Source organism: Macrotis lagotis, chromosome 5 (assembly GCF_037893015.1).
Source record: "Macrotis lagotis isolate mMagLag1 chromosome 5, bilby.v1.9.chrom.fasta, whole genome shotgun sequence".
In the NCBI taxonomy this organism is placed as follows: domain Eukaryota; kingdom Metazoa; phylum Chordata; class Mammalia; order Peramelemorphia; family Peramelidae; genus Macrotis; species Macrotis lagotis.
Window position 1 is genome coordinate 231,770,593 of NC_133662.1, and position 18,009 is coordinate 231,788,601.

At 44.9% G+C, this 18,009-nt stretch overlaps 1 protein-coding gene across 5 annotated transcripts in view; it reads right to left on the bottom strand.

The window, feature by feature from the left end:
• Window positions 1-17,301, bottom strand: part of HNF1B (HNF1 homeobox B) — an 81,012-nt gene extending 63,711 nt beyond the window's left edge. The window contains exons 1-4 of one of the 5 annotated variants that reach the window (XM_074188881.1): window positions 16,612-17,296; window positions 11,031-11,230; window positions 5,110-5,374; window positions 975-1,213 (exon numbers count right to left, since the gene is read on the bottom strand). In XM_074188881.1, coding sequence (XP_074044982.1) covers window positions 975-1,213; window positions 5,110-5,374; window positions 11,031-11,230; window positions 16,612-16,955 — 1,048 coding nt within the window. In that variant the 5' untranslated portion in view covers window positions 16,956-17,296. Of the gene's footprint in view, window positions 1-974; window positions 1,214-5,109; window positions 5,375-11,030; window positions 11,231-16,611 lie in introns of all 5 variants that reach the window. The other 4 variants (XM_074188880.1, XM_074188882.1, XM_074188878.1 and 1 more) reach the window with 4 other exon arrangements.
• Window positions 17,302-18,009: the final 708 nt, after the last annotated feature.

Consider the following 18,009-nt stretch of genomic DNA (forward strand, 5'->3'; position numbering starts at 1 on the left):
GGATTGGACAAGATGGTCTCTGAGAAAGATTCCAGTCCTACATCTTTGATCCAAAGAACTAGGATTAGACAGAAACCAGAAAGGAACTAACTTTTCAGGGTTGTTGGGCCACTCAGAAAACAAAGAAATGGGAAAATTATGTTTACTATGTAATCATAATGGTAATTAGCATTTATTTATAGAGTCCTTGAAGGTTTATAAAACACTTTATATATCATGTTACATATATTGACTTTCACAACAACCTTGGGAAGTAGGGGCTATTATTATTATTGCTACCTTACAAATAAGGAAACTGAGCCCTAGGGAAATTCAGTGACTCATCCAAAGTCATTCAGGAAGTACGCATCAGAGGAAACAGGACAAGAGGTGATCAGTGATTTGCCCAAGGTCATACTGAAACTATGAGACAGAACTATGAGACTATGAGTTATGAGACAGAACTCAGATCTTCCTGACTCTAAAGCTAGCACCCTAGCCATTGTGCCATACATGCAGAGACCTCTCCTGTCTTCTCCCCAAGCCCTGATTATACAGCTTCTACCTGGTTGGCCCTATCCATTACCTAAATACCAGGTCCTAGAAGCCAGAAATGGTGCCTTTTCCTTGTCTCCTATCCAATGCATCCCTACATCTTAGCCTGGTGGTTGGGGCATAGTTGACATCTAATAAATATGGATTGACTGATGGACTCCTGAATCCAGACATCCAGGGACAAGAACACAGAGAAAGGGACCCCTCCAAGGCAGGTTAGTCCTTATATTATGACCCTGGAAAGAACAAATGAGCAGAAATCACAGCCTTTGAATCCCACAGTACAGAGCCACCTTCTTAAATCCTACATTAGGGAAAAATATCCTGGCTCAGAAGTATTACCAGTAGTTTCCTGAGAAATTAGCCAAAGCATTCTTTTACTAACAGAGCAAGAGACACTCAGTGGGAGGCCCAGGCCACGCAGACATTAGTCTCCTTACCTGAAAGCTTACTTGGAGGAGAGGTACTCGGCTGCGTGTGATGGGGGGAGCCATGGGACATCATTGGGTTCAGGCCATGCGGCTGGTTTGTGCTGTATGCATCCATGGCCAGCTTCTGGCGGAAGGCCTCCTCTTTCCTGCGGTTGGCGAACCAATTGTAGACTCGGACCTCAGTCACCAGATTGGAGCCCAGGCCATGAGCTTTAGATGGGGAGACTCCCCGCTGCAGACATTCTGCCCTAAGATCAAACAAAAGAGAGACGTGGTGAGAGACTGGTAGGAGAGAGGGTTCTCAGGGACTGAATGTCAAGCAAGAGTCCTTGCTAAAAATACCATGAGGCTAATAGGGTCTTGGAGTGGGGGGCAGTGAACTGATCTCTTTAATTGAGCCCTGGGTCATCAAATGAAGACAGGTTAAGATGAACCTGGACACTATGTCATAGGGTCTTCTAGTCCCTCTTCCCCCTCCTGAAATTTCTCCAAAGCTAAAAGAACTACTGCCTAATTACTTGTGAAAGTCTTTTTCCTTTCTTTCCTTTTTTCTCTCCTCTTCTCTCCTTCCCTTGTTCTCTCTCTCTCTCTCTCTCTCTCTCTCTCTGTACCTCTGTCTCTATCTCTGCCTCTGTCTCTCTGTCTCTCTCTGGTTCTCTGACTCTCTCCCTTCCCATTCCCCCATTTCTGTCTCAGTCTTTCTCTCATCATGTGCCATTTAAAAAAGGATTTTCCTGTTTCTCAGTATTCTGTCTGCAGTCAGCTCTCTCACTCTTTCTGTCATTGTCTCTTTCTGTCTGTCTCTCTCCCCCCTCTTCCTTTTTTTCCTTCCTTCCTTTTCATGATGGACTCCTTTGGCAGGACAATGAAATCAGAATAATATTTTCACATATATAAAATAAAATAATGGATTACAAAGGGAACCAATTCTATTGAAATACAGTGATGAAAATTTTTAAAAGAAAGAAAGAAAGAAAAGGTAATGGACCCCAGATTAGTAGACCTGCAGAACCTCTGCTCAAGCATAGCTATGGCTATGAAGACCTGAGTTCAAATCATGACTCAACTACTTATCCCTATAATCAAGAATAAGTCACCTTCTCTGAGTCTCAGTTTTCTCCTCTGTAAAATGAAAGAGCTTAAATGTACTCAACAACCTCTGGAGTTGCTTCCACTTCTAAATCTGTGATTCTATGAGCAAGCTAAAGAAAACCATTTACATGAACCACTAGGATGGTTCCTAATAAGAAGTGAAGGGAGCAGTTTAAGAGTTGATCTCCCGAGAACATTTAATTTTGATATTTCCCCCCCAAATGTCAAAACCCATCTTCTTCATGAATCACAGCTATAGAAGGGACCTTAGCCATCTTCTAATTACAGAATCATAGATTTACAAAGTGGAAGGGGCCACAAAGATCTTCTAAATCAACCCCCACATTTTATAGAGAAGGAAAAGTCAAGTCCAGAGAAGTGACTTACCTAACATCACACAGATAGGAGGTGATGGAGGCAGGATTAGAACCCATCCTCTTACTTCAGATTCACTCTACTCTGCACAAGACCACATAGACCAATATAGGATTTGATCTCAATGGTTCCTGATTCCAACCACCAAGTCATTCACCACATTTTATGAATAGGGAAACTGAGAACTGGGGAGGTGAAGCATTTGTCCCCAGGGCACATAGGAAGGCAGAAATGGGTGTTCAGCTACTCTAATTTCAAATACAATGCTCTTTTTTGATTGTAACACATTATCTCCAAGACCACCATCCAGTTCCTATAGAGCACACTGTTCCTTGAGGAACTTACATTAGTAAACAAAGAAGTAAGCAAAAAGTAGGAATTCTTATGCATCTATATCTCCTATGAAATGGGATCTGGAAAAGGTTGAAGGAGGAAGATTGTGACTTAGTGGCTTGTAGATGGTAGACCTAATACTTCAGGTTGCCTCAGTCTAATAGGAAGTCGTAAAACTGAGTGAAAGGTCACTTAAAGATACTGGGGGCTCTTGGTTTTCCTATATTCATTCTCTGAGAATCATTAAAGCAGAGTGGGGTTCATGTGGCATTCAGAAAAAGATTTTCCTGCTTCTCAGTATCCTGTCCCCAGCCAGATATCATCATATCTATCAGTAGTTCCAATCCAGCCAAATAGTTCCAGGCCACTCCAATTGAGTATTGGATGCCACATAAATCTTTATTGGGTTTTGCATGGATTGAAAGCAATAAAAAATGAATGGCATTCACAGGGAAGCAAAGAACTCAGATCCCATCTCTTGTCACCCCTGTATGACTTTGGGCAAGTCATTTAACCTCAATAGGTCTCAGTTTCCTTATCTGGAAAATGGGAAGTTGGTATAGATGACTTCTGTGGTCTCCCTCCAGCTCTATATCTAGATCTTATGCTTAGTTAGTACCTGGCAAGTCATTTAACATTGTTGGACCTCAGTTTCTTCCACCGTAAAATGAAAGGATTAAACTAGATAACCCCTAAGTTCTCTTACAGATCAAAATCTGTGATCTTGTAAATCTATGCATGGGATGACAACACAGTGCAATGGAAAACACACTAGATTTGACATCAAAGGACCTAGGTTTAATTTTCTTTTCTTATCTGGGGGACCTCAGGCAAGCCCCTCTGGGCCTTAATTTTCTCATCTGGAAAATGAGAAGGTTGGAATACTTTTCTTCTAAGAACCTACATTTATTGACTGTTACCAGGTCCACGGATTCTGATATATAGAGTGTTTAATAAAAGTTTGTTGACTTAACAAATACTTGTTGATTTATGACTCTGGATGAGAAAGGCAGAATTGAAATGTACACACACACACATACACATATGTATGTATACACACACACACACACACACACACAAAATGGCCCCAGGGCTTCTAACATTTATCTCAATTAAAATAGGCCTTTCATATGAGATATAAGATAAATCATTATTATTTGTTCATAATTTAATATTCAATTTAAATATGTTAAGTAGTATATAATATTAATTATATAGTAGCATTTATTATTATTTTCTAATTAATATGGCTTTAATATAATGATTATACTGATCTTAACTAAATTAAGATGATTATATAATATTAAGATAATGTGGTTTGATTTTAACTTGTTTCTAATAGATTTTATAATAATCACAATAATTTTAATAATGCCACTGAGAACATAGTATATACTGTTCCCTGTAGAATGTAAGCTCTTTCAGGGCACAGATTTTTGTCTTTATATCCCCCAGCACTATATGTTGTTTCAGTCCTGTCAAACTTTTCACGACCCCCATTTGGGGTTTTTCTTGGCAAAGATTCTGGAGTGGTTCACCATTTCCTTCTGCAGGTCATTTGACAGATAAGGAAGCAGATACACAGAATTAAGTGATTTGCCCAGGGTCACATAGCTAGTCTGAGGCTGGAAAAATAGGTCTTCCTTGTACTCTATTCTAACTGCCCCCAAGTGCTATATAGTAGTAGATACTTAATAATACAATAAATGCTTGCTGAATTGAATCTAAATGACTTATTTAATATTTCCTGATTATTTAACTTTTATTCATTTAATTCCTAATTATTTTATTATTTAATTTTCCTAACTGAGACAGACAGCAATAGATCTGATCTCTCCATTCTCTTTTGTACCTCCTCAGATCAGGAATGTGAGGAGCACAGAACAAAAAAGTCTTGTCTAATATCACACATCTATTAATGTCTCAAGTAGGATTTTAACTCAAATCTGGCATGCTATCCACTGCTCCATTATATCTGCCACCATATCCACCCTGAAACCAGCAAAAGATGGCTAGCCAAGGTTAAAGCTATGACCAATGAACAATTTTATTTCTAAAACTAATTAACCTCCAGGGTCCAACTCATGCCTCTGGCCTCACTGCAAACATGATCCACTTCATCTGACCACCAATAGCTTCTAGTTGGTTTGCATTTGTCTTTTGATGCATCTTAGCTGACCTGAGTTGTTTCCCATGGGAACGGATCCAAAGCTGTCTAGAGGGAACAGATGTGGCTAGCACAGACCTTTCTCCCAGGCTTATTTACCAACACAGTGTGGGTGCATCTAAATGTGCCCATATAAGAGCTTAATGAATTTATTAACTGAGCTATCAAAGTCATTACCTGTTGCACTCTTCCACCAGGGCTTCCCTCTCCTCCTTGCTGGGGTTCTTTTGCCGGTCGTAGGCCTGGTACAAGATTTGCTGGGATGCGGGTCCCCATTTGAAGCGATTTCGGCGCATCTTTTTGTTGGCAGGCTCGGAGCAGGCATCGTCCGGCTGCCCAGCCCCCTGGCTCTGCTGGCTGAACTCTGGAAAGAGAAACAGCAGCTGATCCTGACTGCTTTTGTCTGTCATATTTCCAGAACTTTGGACTGTCTGGTTGAATTCTGAAAAGAGAAAGGAGTAGATTTGATAGGGTCTGTAGCCTCCACCCAGAAGACAGACAGACAAATAAACACCTACATTCCCTTCTCCTAATTTTCCACTTCAGCTCTGATCTATTCTATCCGTGTAACCTTGGGCAAATAATGGTTCCTCTCTAGACCTCAGTTTCCTCATCCATAAAATGAAGGGATTCGACAAGATGACCCCTGCAAAACCTTTCAGATGTAAAACCTATGATTGTATCAGCCAATAGGTTTTCTTTTTTTTTTTTTCTTTTTCAGAGAGTTCCAATGCCAAGAGCCATTGTTTCGGAGACCATTTATTTTAATTTGACCCTCAGACATGAAGTAGTACGCTAAAAGTAAAGATCACTTTCTCCTGTTTTGTTTATTCTTGCATGTTACAGAAAGAATTCTTGGCTCGGTTGGACTACCTGGTTTTATGAGGTCTCCAAATCTCTTCAAGGCTAAGCTTTGGGACAAAACTGCTTGTAAGCATCGTTTCGAGTCACAGTCTTTAGAAGATACATTTTCAGGGAATTTCAAGAGTTAAACCCCCGATGTCTCTAGTTGTCTGTGCCTTAGATGTCCAGATTTTTAAAATAAAGTATTTAGCCCTTTTCTATAACCACCTCAGCTGATACGCTTTTTATCTACAGAAGTCTACCCAACTATATCCTCAAACTCAATTATACAGAATTACAAAAAATAGGAGAAGCTTTACAGGCTAAGTCATCCAATGCCTAATGAGGTTAGTTTATAAGAAAAGGAGACTAACAAGAATAAGCACTTTTAGGGGCGGCTAGGTGGCACAGTGGATAGAGCTCCAGCCCTGGAGTCAGGAGGACCTGATTTCAAATCCAGCCTCAGACACTTAATAATGACCTAGCTGTGTGGCCTTGGGCAAGCCACTTAACCCCATTGCCTTGCAAAAACTAAAAAAAGAAAAAAAAGAATAAGCACTTTTTATAACTTCTAAGAGTTTTTCCTCTGTCCCAACAATTCTGTGGGACAGGAACTATAAGCATTATTAGTAGCTCAACTGTGTAGATGGGAAAATTGAAGTACATATAAGTGATTTGCTTAGGGCTTGCAATACTGGTATGTGATAAATCAGGAATTCAGATCTGACCCAGGAGGTAGTGGCAAACTGAGGAAGATTTTGAAATTAGAGGATCTGATTCCTGATCCTTGGTTCTGCTATTCCCTGCCTGTGGGTCCATAAGCAAGTCAAATGACTTCTCTGAGTCTTGGTTTGTTTGCTTTTAATCAATAAAATGAAGGAGTTAGATTGGATGGTCCCTTCCAGCTTTGAATCTATGATCCTTTGATCTGGGTTCAAATCCTATCTCTGCTCATTCTCTGCCTTTGAATATGACCCTGAGCATTGGAGCCCTAATGGTCTGAGATCTTCTGACCCCAATCTCAGTGAACTTTCCCATTGCATCACACTGAGATAGAATATTGATCACTGGATTTGGTGACAGAGAACATGAGTTCCAATCTTGGATTTGTTCTCCATGTTCTCTCCAAAGCCATTTCTGTCTGCATGACAGAAGATCTCAGATTTTTAGAATCTCACCTCTGCCACCTGTTCCTTGGGTGACCTTGGGCAATTCACTTAACCTTTCACAGACCCTGTTTCCTCATCTGCAAAATGAGAGGATTGGATTAGGTTGCTTCCAAGGTCCCTGTAAATTCAGATTCAAACTCTGGGTGTACATAGTTGAAAAGAGAGAACAGAACATACACACAGGTTCTTTTATTTATTTATTTTCTTAGATTTTTTTCCAAGGCAATGAGTCTAAGTGGCTTGCCCAAGGCCACATGTCTAGGTAATTATTAAGTGTCTGAGGTTGGATTTGAACCCAGGTGCTTCTGCCTCCAAGGCCGGTGCTCTATTCACTGCACCACCTAGCCACCCCCACCCCCCACAGGTTCTTAGTTGTGGCTCTGGCCTCTTCACTAACTCATCTGATTTGTAAGACTTTCCAGTATTTCTCTTATTATCATTTAAATGGTGCTCTAAGCAGTCAAACTGCTCTAAAGAAGTCAGGGAGAGTCATTAACTGAATTGGAGAATGCAAGACTCCTGTTCAGGTCACTCAATTTCTCCACCTGTAAAATGGCTCAGTAGATACCTAGATAGTCTTAGTCACATTTTGGAATGTAGTCAGACCCTAAGTGAAGTGAGCAGGAGTAGTAATAATATTTTGAACTTGTATGGTATGTTGTACTTTTCAAATCACTTTCTAGTCTATCACATAGCCCCCAATAAGAATAATTCATGTGTGTTTTTCCTATGAGTCTCCAAAGTGCTCTCTAGAATACCAAACCTAGATGGGGGTTTATTTTTGGATTTTTTCCCTTATTCCTTGTGATATGTCAAACAGTCAGAATAGGAACAATGAGCATTAATAGGTGCTTGAAAATGTGCAAAGTTCTTTATATTGTCTCTTTGAAGCCTCATCACAACTCTTCCAGATAAGTATTACAAATATTATTAGCATGTCCATTTTATAGAGGAGGAAACTGAGTCTCAGATAGGTTTAGTAACTTGCCCCTTTGGTCATAAAGCTTGCAAGTGATAGAGGTATGATTTGAACTCAGATGTTCCCAGTTCCAAATCCATGGTTTTATTCCTTATGCCACTTTGCCTTTCATAGAGGATCATGATTAACAGTTAGTGTTGAAATTGATATTCCTAAGGACCTGGAGGGCTGGAGTATTTGCCTTAAAAAGCCCAAAGAAAACTCAAATTTGACTTAGTGTCAAAGAAAAACAGTCCTCGGGAATAGAAGAGAGACAGGATGATACAATGGAAAGATTACTGGTATTGGAATTGGAAAAGCTGGCTTCAAATCTCACCTCTGACACCTACTATTTATGTTATCCTGTGAAAGTCATTTAATTTTTCAAGCCTTTTTTTCTCATCTGTAAATTATTAAATGACTAATAAGGTCTCATTCTAAATCTACAATCATATGAGCTATATGTCTTTCTAGCTGTTACAGGTGAAGAGCATCTTGTGGTGAAACCATTGCTTTGCAGCTTGTGAAGGGAGGGGAGGTGACACCCAGCTTTCAGATTGTCCCTAATAGAAATAATATATCTTTGCTATATGCACAGCCCTGGATCAAACTCCACAGGTACAATGATGCCCTGACAACTGCAAAGCCTTTCTGGCCTTTCTCTTTATTAGAGAATTTAGCCTCCCCCACCAACCTCACTACTCATATTCCCCTTTATCTGACTTCTTTTCTAATTTTGTAGTTGGGGTTAATTGAGGGAGGTGAAAAATCTAAACTGTCCATAAAAAACGGATTCACAGAAGTCAGCTTCTGTTTCTTTCCCAGAAAAGTCTGTCCTGGTGACTGTTCTACAGTCCTTTCATGAGAGTAGCCAAGGTTGATGGATGGTTCTTTTTTTTCTGGTTTTATAAGGAAATATTTCCTCTTCTTGCCTCTCTCTTTATGTCTGTGTCTGTGTTTCTGTCTCTTTCTTCTCTGTCTCTCTGTCTCATTTCTTTTTCTTCTCTGCCTCTCTCTCTGTCCCTGACTCTCTCTGTGTGTCTGTCTGCCTCTCTCTCTCTCTCTCTCTCTCTCTCTCTCTCTCTCTCTCTCTCTCACACACACACACACACACACACACACACACACACACAACCTTCTGTATTCTTTACCTCTCATCTCCCTTTCCTCCTAGTCCCTCTTCTTTGCCTCCTTTCTTATTCTTTCTTCCTAATACCTGAACTTTTTAAATCTAAGATTTAAAAAGATGAAGGACTGAACAGACCAAGGACTATTAACTTTAATTTAGAAAAAAAAACCTGATATCTTATTGTCTGATCTTGCTATCTTATACTTTGTTTCTTCCTTAAGGATATGATTTCTCATCATGTTCAGTTTGGATCAATGTATATCATGGAAACAGTGTAAAGACTGGCAGATTGCCTTATGTGGGGGGTGGGGGAGGGAAGTAAGATCAGGGGGAAAATTGTAAAACTCAAAATAAATAAAATATTTAAGTACAAAAAAATGAGGGAGAGGGGAAGCTCCTAATCACCATTCTATAATAAAGGTCCTAAGATCTTAGCTCTAGAGCTAGGAGGGACCCCAAAAGCTGTCTAATGCAACCCACTGGTTTTATAGAAAAGGAAACTGAAAGTCAAATGAAGTGACTTGGCCAAAATTAAGCAGGTATTGAGGCTAGAATGGGGACTTGAACCCAGGTTCTCTGGATCTCAAATACACCATTTTTTCTACTACACAGAAGAAGCAATATTCTTAAACCCCATGGGATTTCCTGACTTCATATAGTAAAAGAAGTGGGAGTGTTAACATCTCAATTATCTTAAGAGTTTCATTTCCTAGCCTTTGGGCATGCAACGTCAAGTAACTATATGTCTAGAAAGAAGAAGCAATTAGACAGGGGATCCTCAAAGGAAGGTGTAGGGAAAGTCAGCATTTACATATATGTATATATATATATATATATATATATATATATATATGTATATATATACATATATATATGTATGTATATATATGTGCATATGTATGCACACATGTGTGAATATGTGTAGGTATTTACATATACTCATGTATGTATATATAATACAAAATGTAAAAGTATAATAACTATATATATATAAATATGAACATACATGTGCTTGTATTCATTTGTGTGGCATCCATGAATTACTTTTTTTTTTAACCAGGAAAAGAACCAGACCAAAATAATTGAAGCACAAAGGGGAAAAAATGCTTTTTCTTAAGGTAAAACAATTTGTCCTTCATGCTCACGTCACTCATCAGTGATTTCCAAACTCCCCAAACTTAAAAAAGTAGAGAAAAACCTTCTCTGTGCCAAGATTGAACAGGAAAAGTCTTGAGGTGGGGGAGGGGAGCTTTAGGATCAACTCCCTATAATCCCAGGAAACTTCCCCAAGTTTTCTCCTGTTGCCCACTGACCCTGCTTACTATTCAAAATTGGACAGAAGAGGCACCAAGGAGACATTCAAAGATCTATTCTAATTTGGATTCTTTCACTGATTCCATTGGTGAACATCTTCTCAACCCTCAGTTTCCCCTTTGGGAGTTAGAGATTTCAGTATTGAATTGTTCCTTCTCCCTGACCCCTAAAGTTTGCCAGATTTACCCAAGTAGGGACTTTAGGACCGTAACTGGTGACCTGTGACATGAGAAGTGGGAAGAAGTGGGTACTTTTTTTCAAAAGGGAGTGGGGTGTGGAAATCGCTTATCTCCCTTGGAAATGACTCAATAATCTGGAATTATACTGAAGTCTAGGGGAAGATGGGGAAGGAAAGTCAAGGATTTCCTCCTCATCCTACCCGGGAATGGGATGCCTCTATATAGAGGAGACTAGAAACTAGATTAGAGCCCTTTGCAGATATTAAGGGTCAAACATTTGTCAAGGGAGCAATCAAAAGTTTGCTTTAATCTCTTCAACACAATTCCTATCTGTTAGTTCTACAGAGACACTGAGGCTAACCCACTCCCCTCCCTAGCCCCTAGCTTTCTCCTTAAAATGCATCAGTTGCTCTAATAAGTAATGATGAGGAAACCAAGGCAGTGTACAGAGATCAGTGACAGAGCAAGGGCCCTTCAACAAGCCAAATCCAGGATGAAACACTTACGTCTCAAGATCTCTCTCTGCTTCCGGACATACCAGGTGTACAATGCTGCTCGTTTCTGGGTCTTCATCGGGGTCCCCTTGTTAAGGTGCTGAGAGAGGTGAGACTGGTTCAGGCCTGTAACATCCACCACCTCCCTCTGGGGTATATTATGCTGCTGCATATAGCCCTTGATCATTTTAGCTGCCCTCCAGGGGTCCTCACTAAACAAAAAAAAGCACACAGTTAGGATGCTTGTTGTAAAAAAAAAAAAAAAAAAAAAAAAAAAGGAGCAACACCAATCCAGGAAATCTCCCAGTATCATAGAATTTTTAATTTGGAAAGGGCTTGAGAGATCAACCCAGCCAACTTCCTCACTTCACAAAGGAGGAAACAGTTCTGGAGAGATGAAGTAGTGAAACTGGGGTTCTTGTGGCCCCAAATCCAAAACAAAACAAAAACTTGACTGATTAATAGTCCCATATCCTCATACAACCTATTCCATCTGTAGAACCGGCAACAGAAGAATAAATATGAACTACAAGCTTAGACTATCCAGAGGAAAGGAGATGAAGGTCCTGCCTCTGAACTGGTGGCCACTACACATTTCCTTTCTTCCATGAAAGTTGAGAGAGGAATTAGGAGACTTCCTACACATTTTTCCTATCATTAGTCCTTCAGAGATCCATATCTGAAAACTGAGCAAAACTGATAGCTTTCCAATTGATTTTACTTATTTTTCCCTAACTATATAGGAAACGAAAAACATTTAAAAAGAGAGAGAGAGAGAGATATGAAAGTAGCATTATCTATTGGTGAGATTGATTGTGAGATGATAGGAAATAGAAAGGAAGTAAGCTGGAGTTTCTGTGGTCACCTAATTCCAACCCAAACCTTGATTAAATGACTTTCTTTCGGGTATCTTAATTTCTGGTAGGCAAAATTAGTAATAGTTCATACCCATTTACTTCAGAGAGAGTTAGAAAAGAGATAACAGTTCCCCTTTAGTAGGTTTGTGAAATGGATTTTTGGCATTGTAGACAAAAATCAAGAAACTGACACTCCCTTTAAAGGTAAATCAAAATGTTTAAAATCTAGACTCTTAACTTCCCCACCCCTGGAGAAGAAGACTTTTACAATTTCGAATAATACATAAAAGAAATTTCAACCTGATCAAGGTTAGAAAAGAAAAGCTATTGTTCTTTTTATTCTGGCTAGATTTTTCCTATGGTGTGGTGGGAGTAACTGAATGTCTTTTAATTCCGATTTAGAGATCTGAACATACGAATTTTTTTTCCCCAATTCTGTTTGCTAATTGAGGGGAAGGGGAATTTTGAGGGAAAAAAGATAAAAAAAAGCAAAAACCCCAAAACAAAACTATTCAGATCTTAGGAAGAAAATATGGTCAGGAGAGCTACTGCCTCCTTTGCAATAACCTTCACGTTCCTTGTGTCCTTTAAGTTTCTTTTTTTTATTGTTTCAGGAGTAATATCGAGTGGTTTGAAATTGAGGAGATTTTTATCTAAAAAAAATGTTATACTATAATGTATCTGTGGGGGGGCATCCCCCCCCCCACGGGAATGTTAACTTGCAAGTGAAAATTCGTCTGGGCGTGTGTGTATCCTTGAAAAGTGATTTGGGAACGATCAGAACAATTCGTGGTGGCACAACACAAAAAAACAGTTTCATTCTAAATGGTGTCATTCATAAAAGCATTTTGATAGTATTTATGAATCAAATAAAAATGCTCTTCTAAATAATTATGCTGGCTAGCGTAAAGGTGTGTTCTGTGACTGTAATAATTCGTTTGCAAATCCTTTGGTAAAGAGGAAAAATAAAAACGATGTTGGATCCCCGAGTTTGGGGAGCTGCCGGGAAATGAAACTCAAAGATTAGCCGAGGAGCCAGTATTTATAAACTCATCGCCAATATTTAAACTACCTCTAAACAAAACATGTCTTTTAATCAGTGCCAAAGGCAAACCAAGGGAAGAGAAGACAGTTTCAAACGCATGCAATTTGTCTGGAACCTCTCTTGAAACGAACGGGCATTTAAACATCAGAAATTGCTCAGAAAACAGGCCGAGTCGAATTTAGTCAATTTCCTTAGCGAAAGGGAGGGAAAAAAATCAGAATAAAAATCTACAGGAAAAGTATGAAAAGTAATTTTAAAACCCAGAAGTGTGTTCGTTGTTAACTTTTTTGTTTGTGTTAACAGGTGTAGGTGGTTGGGAATTGACTTTTTAGCCTGTTTTTATTTGAACGTTTCAGAAAGGCTGGAAGGTGAAGCAATCTGGGGGCCACTGCTCAGCACAGCCTGCCCCTGCCAGCGACCAGTTCGTGGGATAAATAAATGGCACTTCCGAAAGCTCACAGACAGAGCCCACAACCCCGCCGATTCCCAACACACTCCAAGAAAACCAGTGGGGCCCTACTTTTAAAACAAAAGCCAAAAAACCTCCCTAGAAGAAAGATCTCTTACATTTTGGGATAGGGTCGTATAAAGATGGATCCTGAAAGAATTCAGGATTATTCCCCAGGAGTAAAAAAGAGTCTGTTGAACCCAACGTTATTTTTAAAATGCTATTTTAAAAAGGAAAGACAGAAGGAGAGAGAGAGAGAGAGAGAGAGAGAGAGAGAGAGAGAGAGAGAGAGAGAACGAGGGGAAGGGAGGAAAGGAGAAAGGGAAAAAGAAAAAAGTAAGGGAGAGAGAGGAAAAAGAGAAAGGAAAAGAAAGGGGAAGAAAGAAAAAAGATTAATAAGAGATAAAGAAAGGAAGGAAGAACAAGAACGAGAAAGGAGAAAAAGAGCAAGGAAAGAAGGAAAAAGGGAAAGAAAGGGAAAGGAAAAGAAAGGAAGAAAGGGAGAAAGGGGAAAAGAGAAAGGAAAAGAGAGAAAGAAAAGGGAAGGAAGGAGGGAAGGAAGGGAGAGAGAAAAAGAGAAAGAAAGAAAAGAAATAAGAGATGAAGAAAGGAAGGAGAAAAGAGAGAAAGAGAAAGAAAGAAGAAAAAGAAAAGAAAGAGAAAGAAAAATAGAAAGGAAGGGAGGGAAAGAAAGAAAAATATAGAAAGAAAGAAATTAACGAGAGAGTGTGTGAGAGAGCAAAAAAGAAAAGAAAAAGAATAAAGAAAAGAAGCAAATCCTTCAGGCGGCATTCCCTCGGAATAAACCGAGGGGACAAAAGCCCAGGCCACATCGGACTAAGCCGGCAGGTGCCGGAGGCCCTTCTCTCCTGGCCGCCGCCCCCGACCCCACCGGGGCTGGCCTCGTCTCCCGAGCCCCCCCCCCATTCCCCGTTAGGCCTCGCGTGTCAGTGTCGTGGCCAGGCGGAGGGTGGGAGGCTCGGTGCCTGGGCTCTCTGAGGGCAGCGGGTGGGGAAGGGTCCCAATCGAGGCCGTCCGGAGCCCCACACACTGACCTGAGCTCCCTGCACCTAAAGCCGGGCGCCTCGGCCCCAGGAGGAGGCGAAGAGATGGGGGAAAAGAAAAGGTCTCCCTTTCTCCCTTTCTCCCTTTCTCCCTTTCTCCCTTTCTCCCTTTTCCTCCCTTTTTCCCTCTCCCCCCCCCACGTTAGTGAAAGGAAACTCCACGCGGGTTGCGCCGCACGTGGAGGCCACCCCGGGGGGCTGTGGCGTGGGAGGGAGGCTCGAGCAGTCAGGAGAAAGCAAGCCGAAGTAGTCTCCCACCCAGACCCGGTTCGGGCCCAGGGACAGAAGGCAGCGGCCGCCGCCTGGCCGGGGTGGGGGGGGGGGCACGGGGATCTTCGACCCTAACCCTCCGGACGCGGGACCCCAAGGAGAAGGGGGGGCCCTGGGGCGGCCTGCGGGGGCCCAGAGTAAAAGCGCGGCTCCGGGAGGACGAGGAGAGGAGAGCCAAGGGGAAGGCCAGGAGATGCTGTTGGGGCCGCCGGAGACTCGGGGGCTCGGGGGATCGGATCCCAGTCTCGACCCCGCTGGGGAGGCGGCCCGGTCCCCCGGGCGCGGTTGGCTCGCGGCTGGGAGCGCTCCCCGGCCCGGTGTGTGTTTATCCCCCCCCCCCCCCCCCTTAAGGCCGTTTACAACTTCACCAATGAATAACCCGCCTCTCTATTCAAGCCTAATCACAGTCCTTTGTGTATCTTTCTGTTGATGATTTATAGAAATAAATTAATAACACCCCAGCTCCACGTGCTGCCCCGGCCGGTTCATCACGGCTGCCTCCGGAGCTGAGGAAGGGCCCGGCGGCGCAGGGGGGGCGCCCTGGAGGGACCCCCGCGCTCCCACGGGCCGTGGGGGCGGTGGCGGCCGGCCCGGGACACGAGTTCTAACTCCCAAGGCCCTCGGGCGCCGGCCTCCATCGGCCCATCCCAACAGCCCCCCCAGCCCGGGGACCCCCCACCTGCCGAGGGTCACCGGGGGCCGGAGGTGGCGCTATCTGTCGGGGAGGGCGGCCCAGGCTGCGCACCCCTCGCTCCCAGATCTCCGGAAGTCTCAAATTCTGACCTGGGAAGGTGGGGGTGAACATCGCCCCCCACCCCATTTCTTGGGGGCCAGGAGGGACTGTTCTTGAATCCTGTGGACTATGGATCCCCAGGCGTCCCGCTGAATGGGGAACTGGGGGCAGCCTTAGGGGGCCAGGAACCAGCTCCAAAGGCAAGTTCACCGCGTAGCCCCAGACGGCCAGCTTCCGGGGCCCTGCCACCTGCTCGGGCCAGGAGATGCCCCGGCTGGAGCGGCCGCAGAGCTGTGGGCGGAGGCCCGGGCCCAGACGGCCAGAGTGGGGCGAGTTAGCCCCCCTTGGGATAATCAGTAACCAGCTGTCAACGACTCTCCAGGGTCCTGAGGTGTCAGCTAATAGACCCCGGGCTGAGCCGGCGGCCTGCGGACTAAAGAAGGGCCCCCAAGGGCGCCCAGGAGAGCGTCCCCCAAGTCCCCATCAGCACCCCCGCCCCTACCCAGTCAAGCCACCGGGAACTGGACAGCAAGCCTGTTCTGAGCCGGGCATGCCCCAACAAGGTGGGGCTGGAAGCAGGGCCCACCCGGGCCAGGGACTCTGGGGGGGCAGTGCCCTCCGGGAGGGTCTAAACTGGTGCCATCCACCCAACTGGCCTTCCACACCCCACTCCCCAGGCTTTTGGCTCAGGGCCCCGGGGTCCTAGCAGGAGCCGGGCCCAGGACAGGCAGTCTCTACCGCCCCCATCCAGGGAGTATTTGCCGGTTGCTAGTTCCGGATGCGGTTGTCGGATTTGGGACCCTAAACTGCAGTCAGATCTCTGCTGGGCGCACAGTCCCTCCCCCGGGCCTGCTGCTTCCCAGCCTCCCACATCCCTAGGCAAAGCTATCCAGGTCTCCGCCACCCAGCCGGCTTGGGGAAACCGAGTCTGTCTTTCCAAGCAGGAGAACGAGCCTCAGAATCAAGGTGCTCCACAGAGAAAGGGGGGCTGAGGGGGTCCTGGCTTCTGCTGGGAGGAAGGGGGCGCTTTTCGGGGAGTCCACAAGGGTTTCTCTATCTGGCAGCCAGGCACCCCGAGAGCGGAACGGTAGGGAGAAGCAGGCCAAGCCCCGCCAAGACGGCGCAGGGCAGGAGAGAAGGGCACGGGCCCGGGGCTCCCGGAGCGCCCTCCCGTACCTGAGCATGCGGTCCACTTCGGCCCTCTGCTCCACGGCCTCCTCGGTGTTAAGGGCCTGTAACTCCTTGAGGATGGGAGGGGTGTCATAGTCGTCTCCGTCCTCCGAGCCCTCGTCCCCTGACAGGCGCCCCTTGGCATGGCCATTGGTGAGGGTGTGAAAGACCGGCTTGGTATCGGCTTCAGTCCCACTCCCGGGGGACAGCGGCAAAGTCTCCAGCTTCACCCCAAAAGTCTGGGCGGGCAGCAGCTCCTCCAGAGCCTGCACCAGCACTTCTTTGTTGACCCCGGAGCTCAGCAGAGCGCTCAGGAGTTCTTGCTGGAGAGACGTGAGCTTGGACACCATTTTCCACCGCCTGGAGAAGAGGGGGGCTCGGGGTGGGTGGGGAGGGGGTGGTGTGAGAGAGGAGGGCGGAGGGGAGCTTCCCGAGCAAACCCCAAGTCTGCGAGCCCCCCCGAAGCCTCCGCACACCTGGTAACTCCCCGATCTCGGAGGCTCCTCCGAGAGGAGTCAGCAAACTTCTAACTTGCCATGATCGCCTCCATTAGCCCATATAAGCTATGCAAATCAGGGGGAAGGGACAGGCCTTTGGGCCAGATGCAAATGGGGGGGGGGTGCAGCGGGAGGGAGAGCCCAGAGAGGCTCCGGGGAAGCGAGAGCTCCCGGCTGCAGAGCTGGGGCTGCCCGAGCCCGGGGTGTTTACCCTGGGGGCCGGGACCCGGCTTTATTGGTTCTGTGGATCGGCCAAACTTTAGCTGAACTTTGGACTTGTGAAGCAAGAAGTCGGCCGCCAAGTGCGGCCGCCGGGAGGGACCTCTCCAGCCGGCGGCTCAGCGGCCCCTGGCCCTGCTCGGAGGAAGGGACAAACTTGACATCTTCTCCTCCAGGGGAAAGGTGAGAGAAGGAGGATCCCCAGGAGGTGGCAGGCCGCTGGGAGGGAAAGGGCCAGCCTTTGGGGAGAGAGTGGGGCCGAGCCAGGGCCAACCCAAGTTACCAATTCAACGCGCGGCCTGAAAGAAGAGGTGCAATCAGACCCCATGGGAGGCGCAGACGAGCGGGGCTGGGGATTGGAAGGGAGATCCACTCTGGGGTGGGGGGCGGAGAGCCTACCTGGGACTCACTCAAATGCCATTTCAAGGCTAAACGGACACTGTGAATGGGGGGGGGGGGGAGCTGGCTCGATTTTATAGCACCCCTAGGGTTGGGCTAGGGGTGTGTAACTGGGCAGTGAGGAGAGAAAGAGCGCTCTTAGGAGCCGGCCCAAATAGGCAGCCTAACTAGGCAGAGCTTAGAGCCCCCCGGGGACTTTTTTGAGGACCGAGACAAAGGAGGCAAGAGCGCCAGCTTCTAAGTAATAATGATATACCACATAGCAATGAATGAATAGATAGAGGGCAGA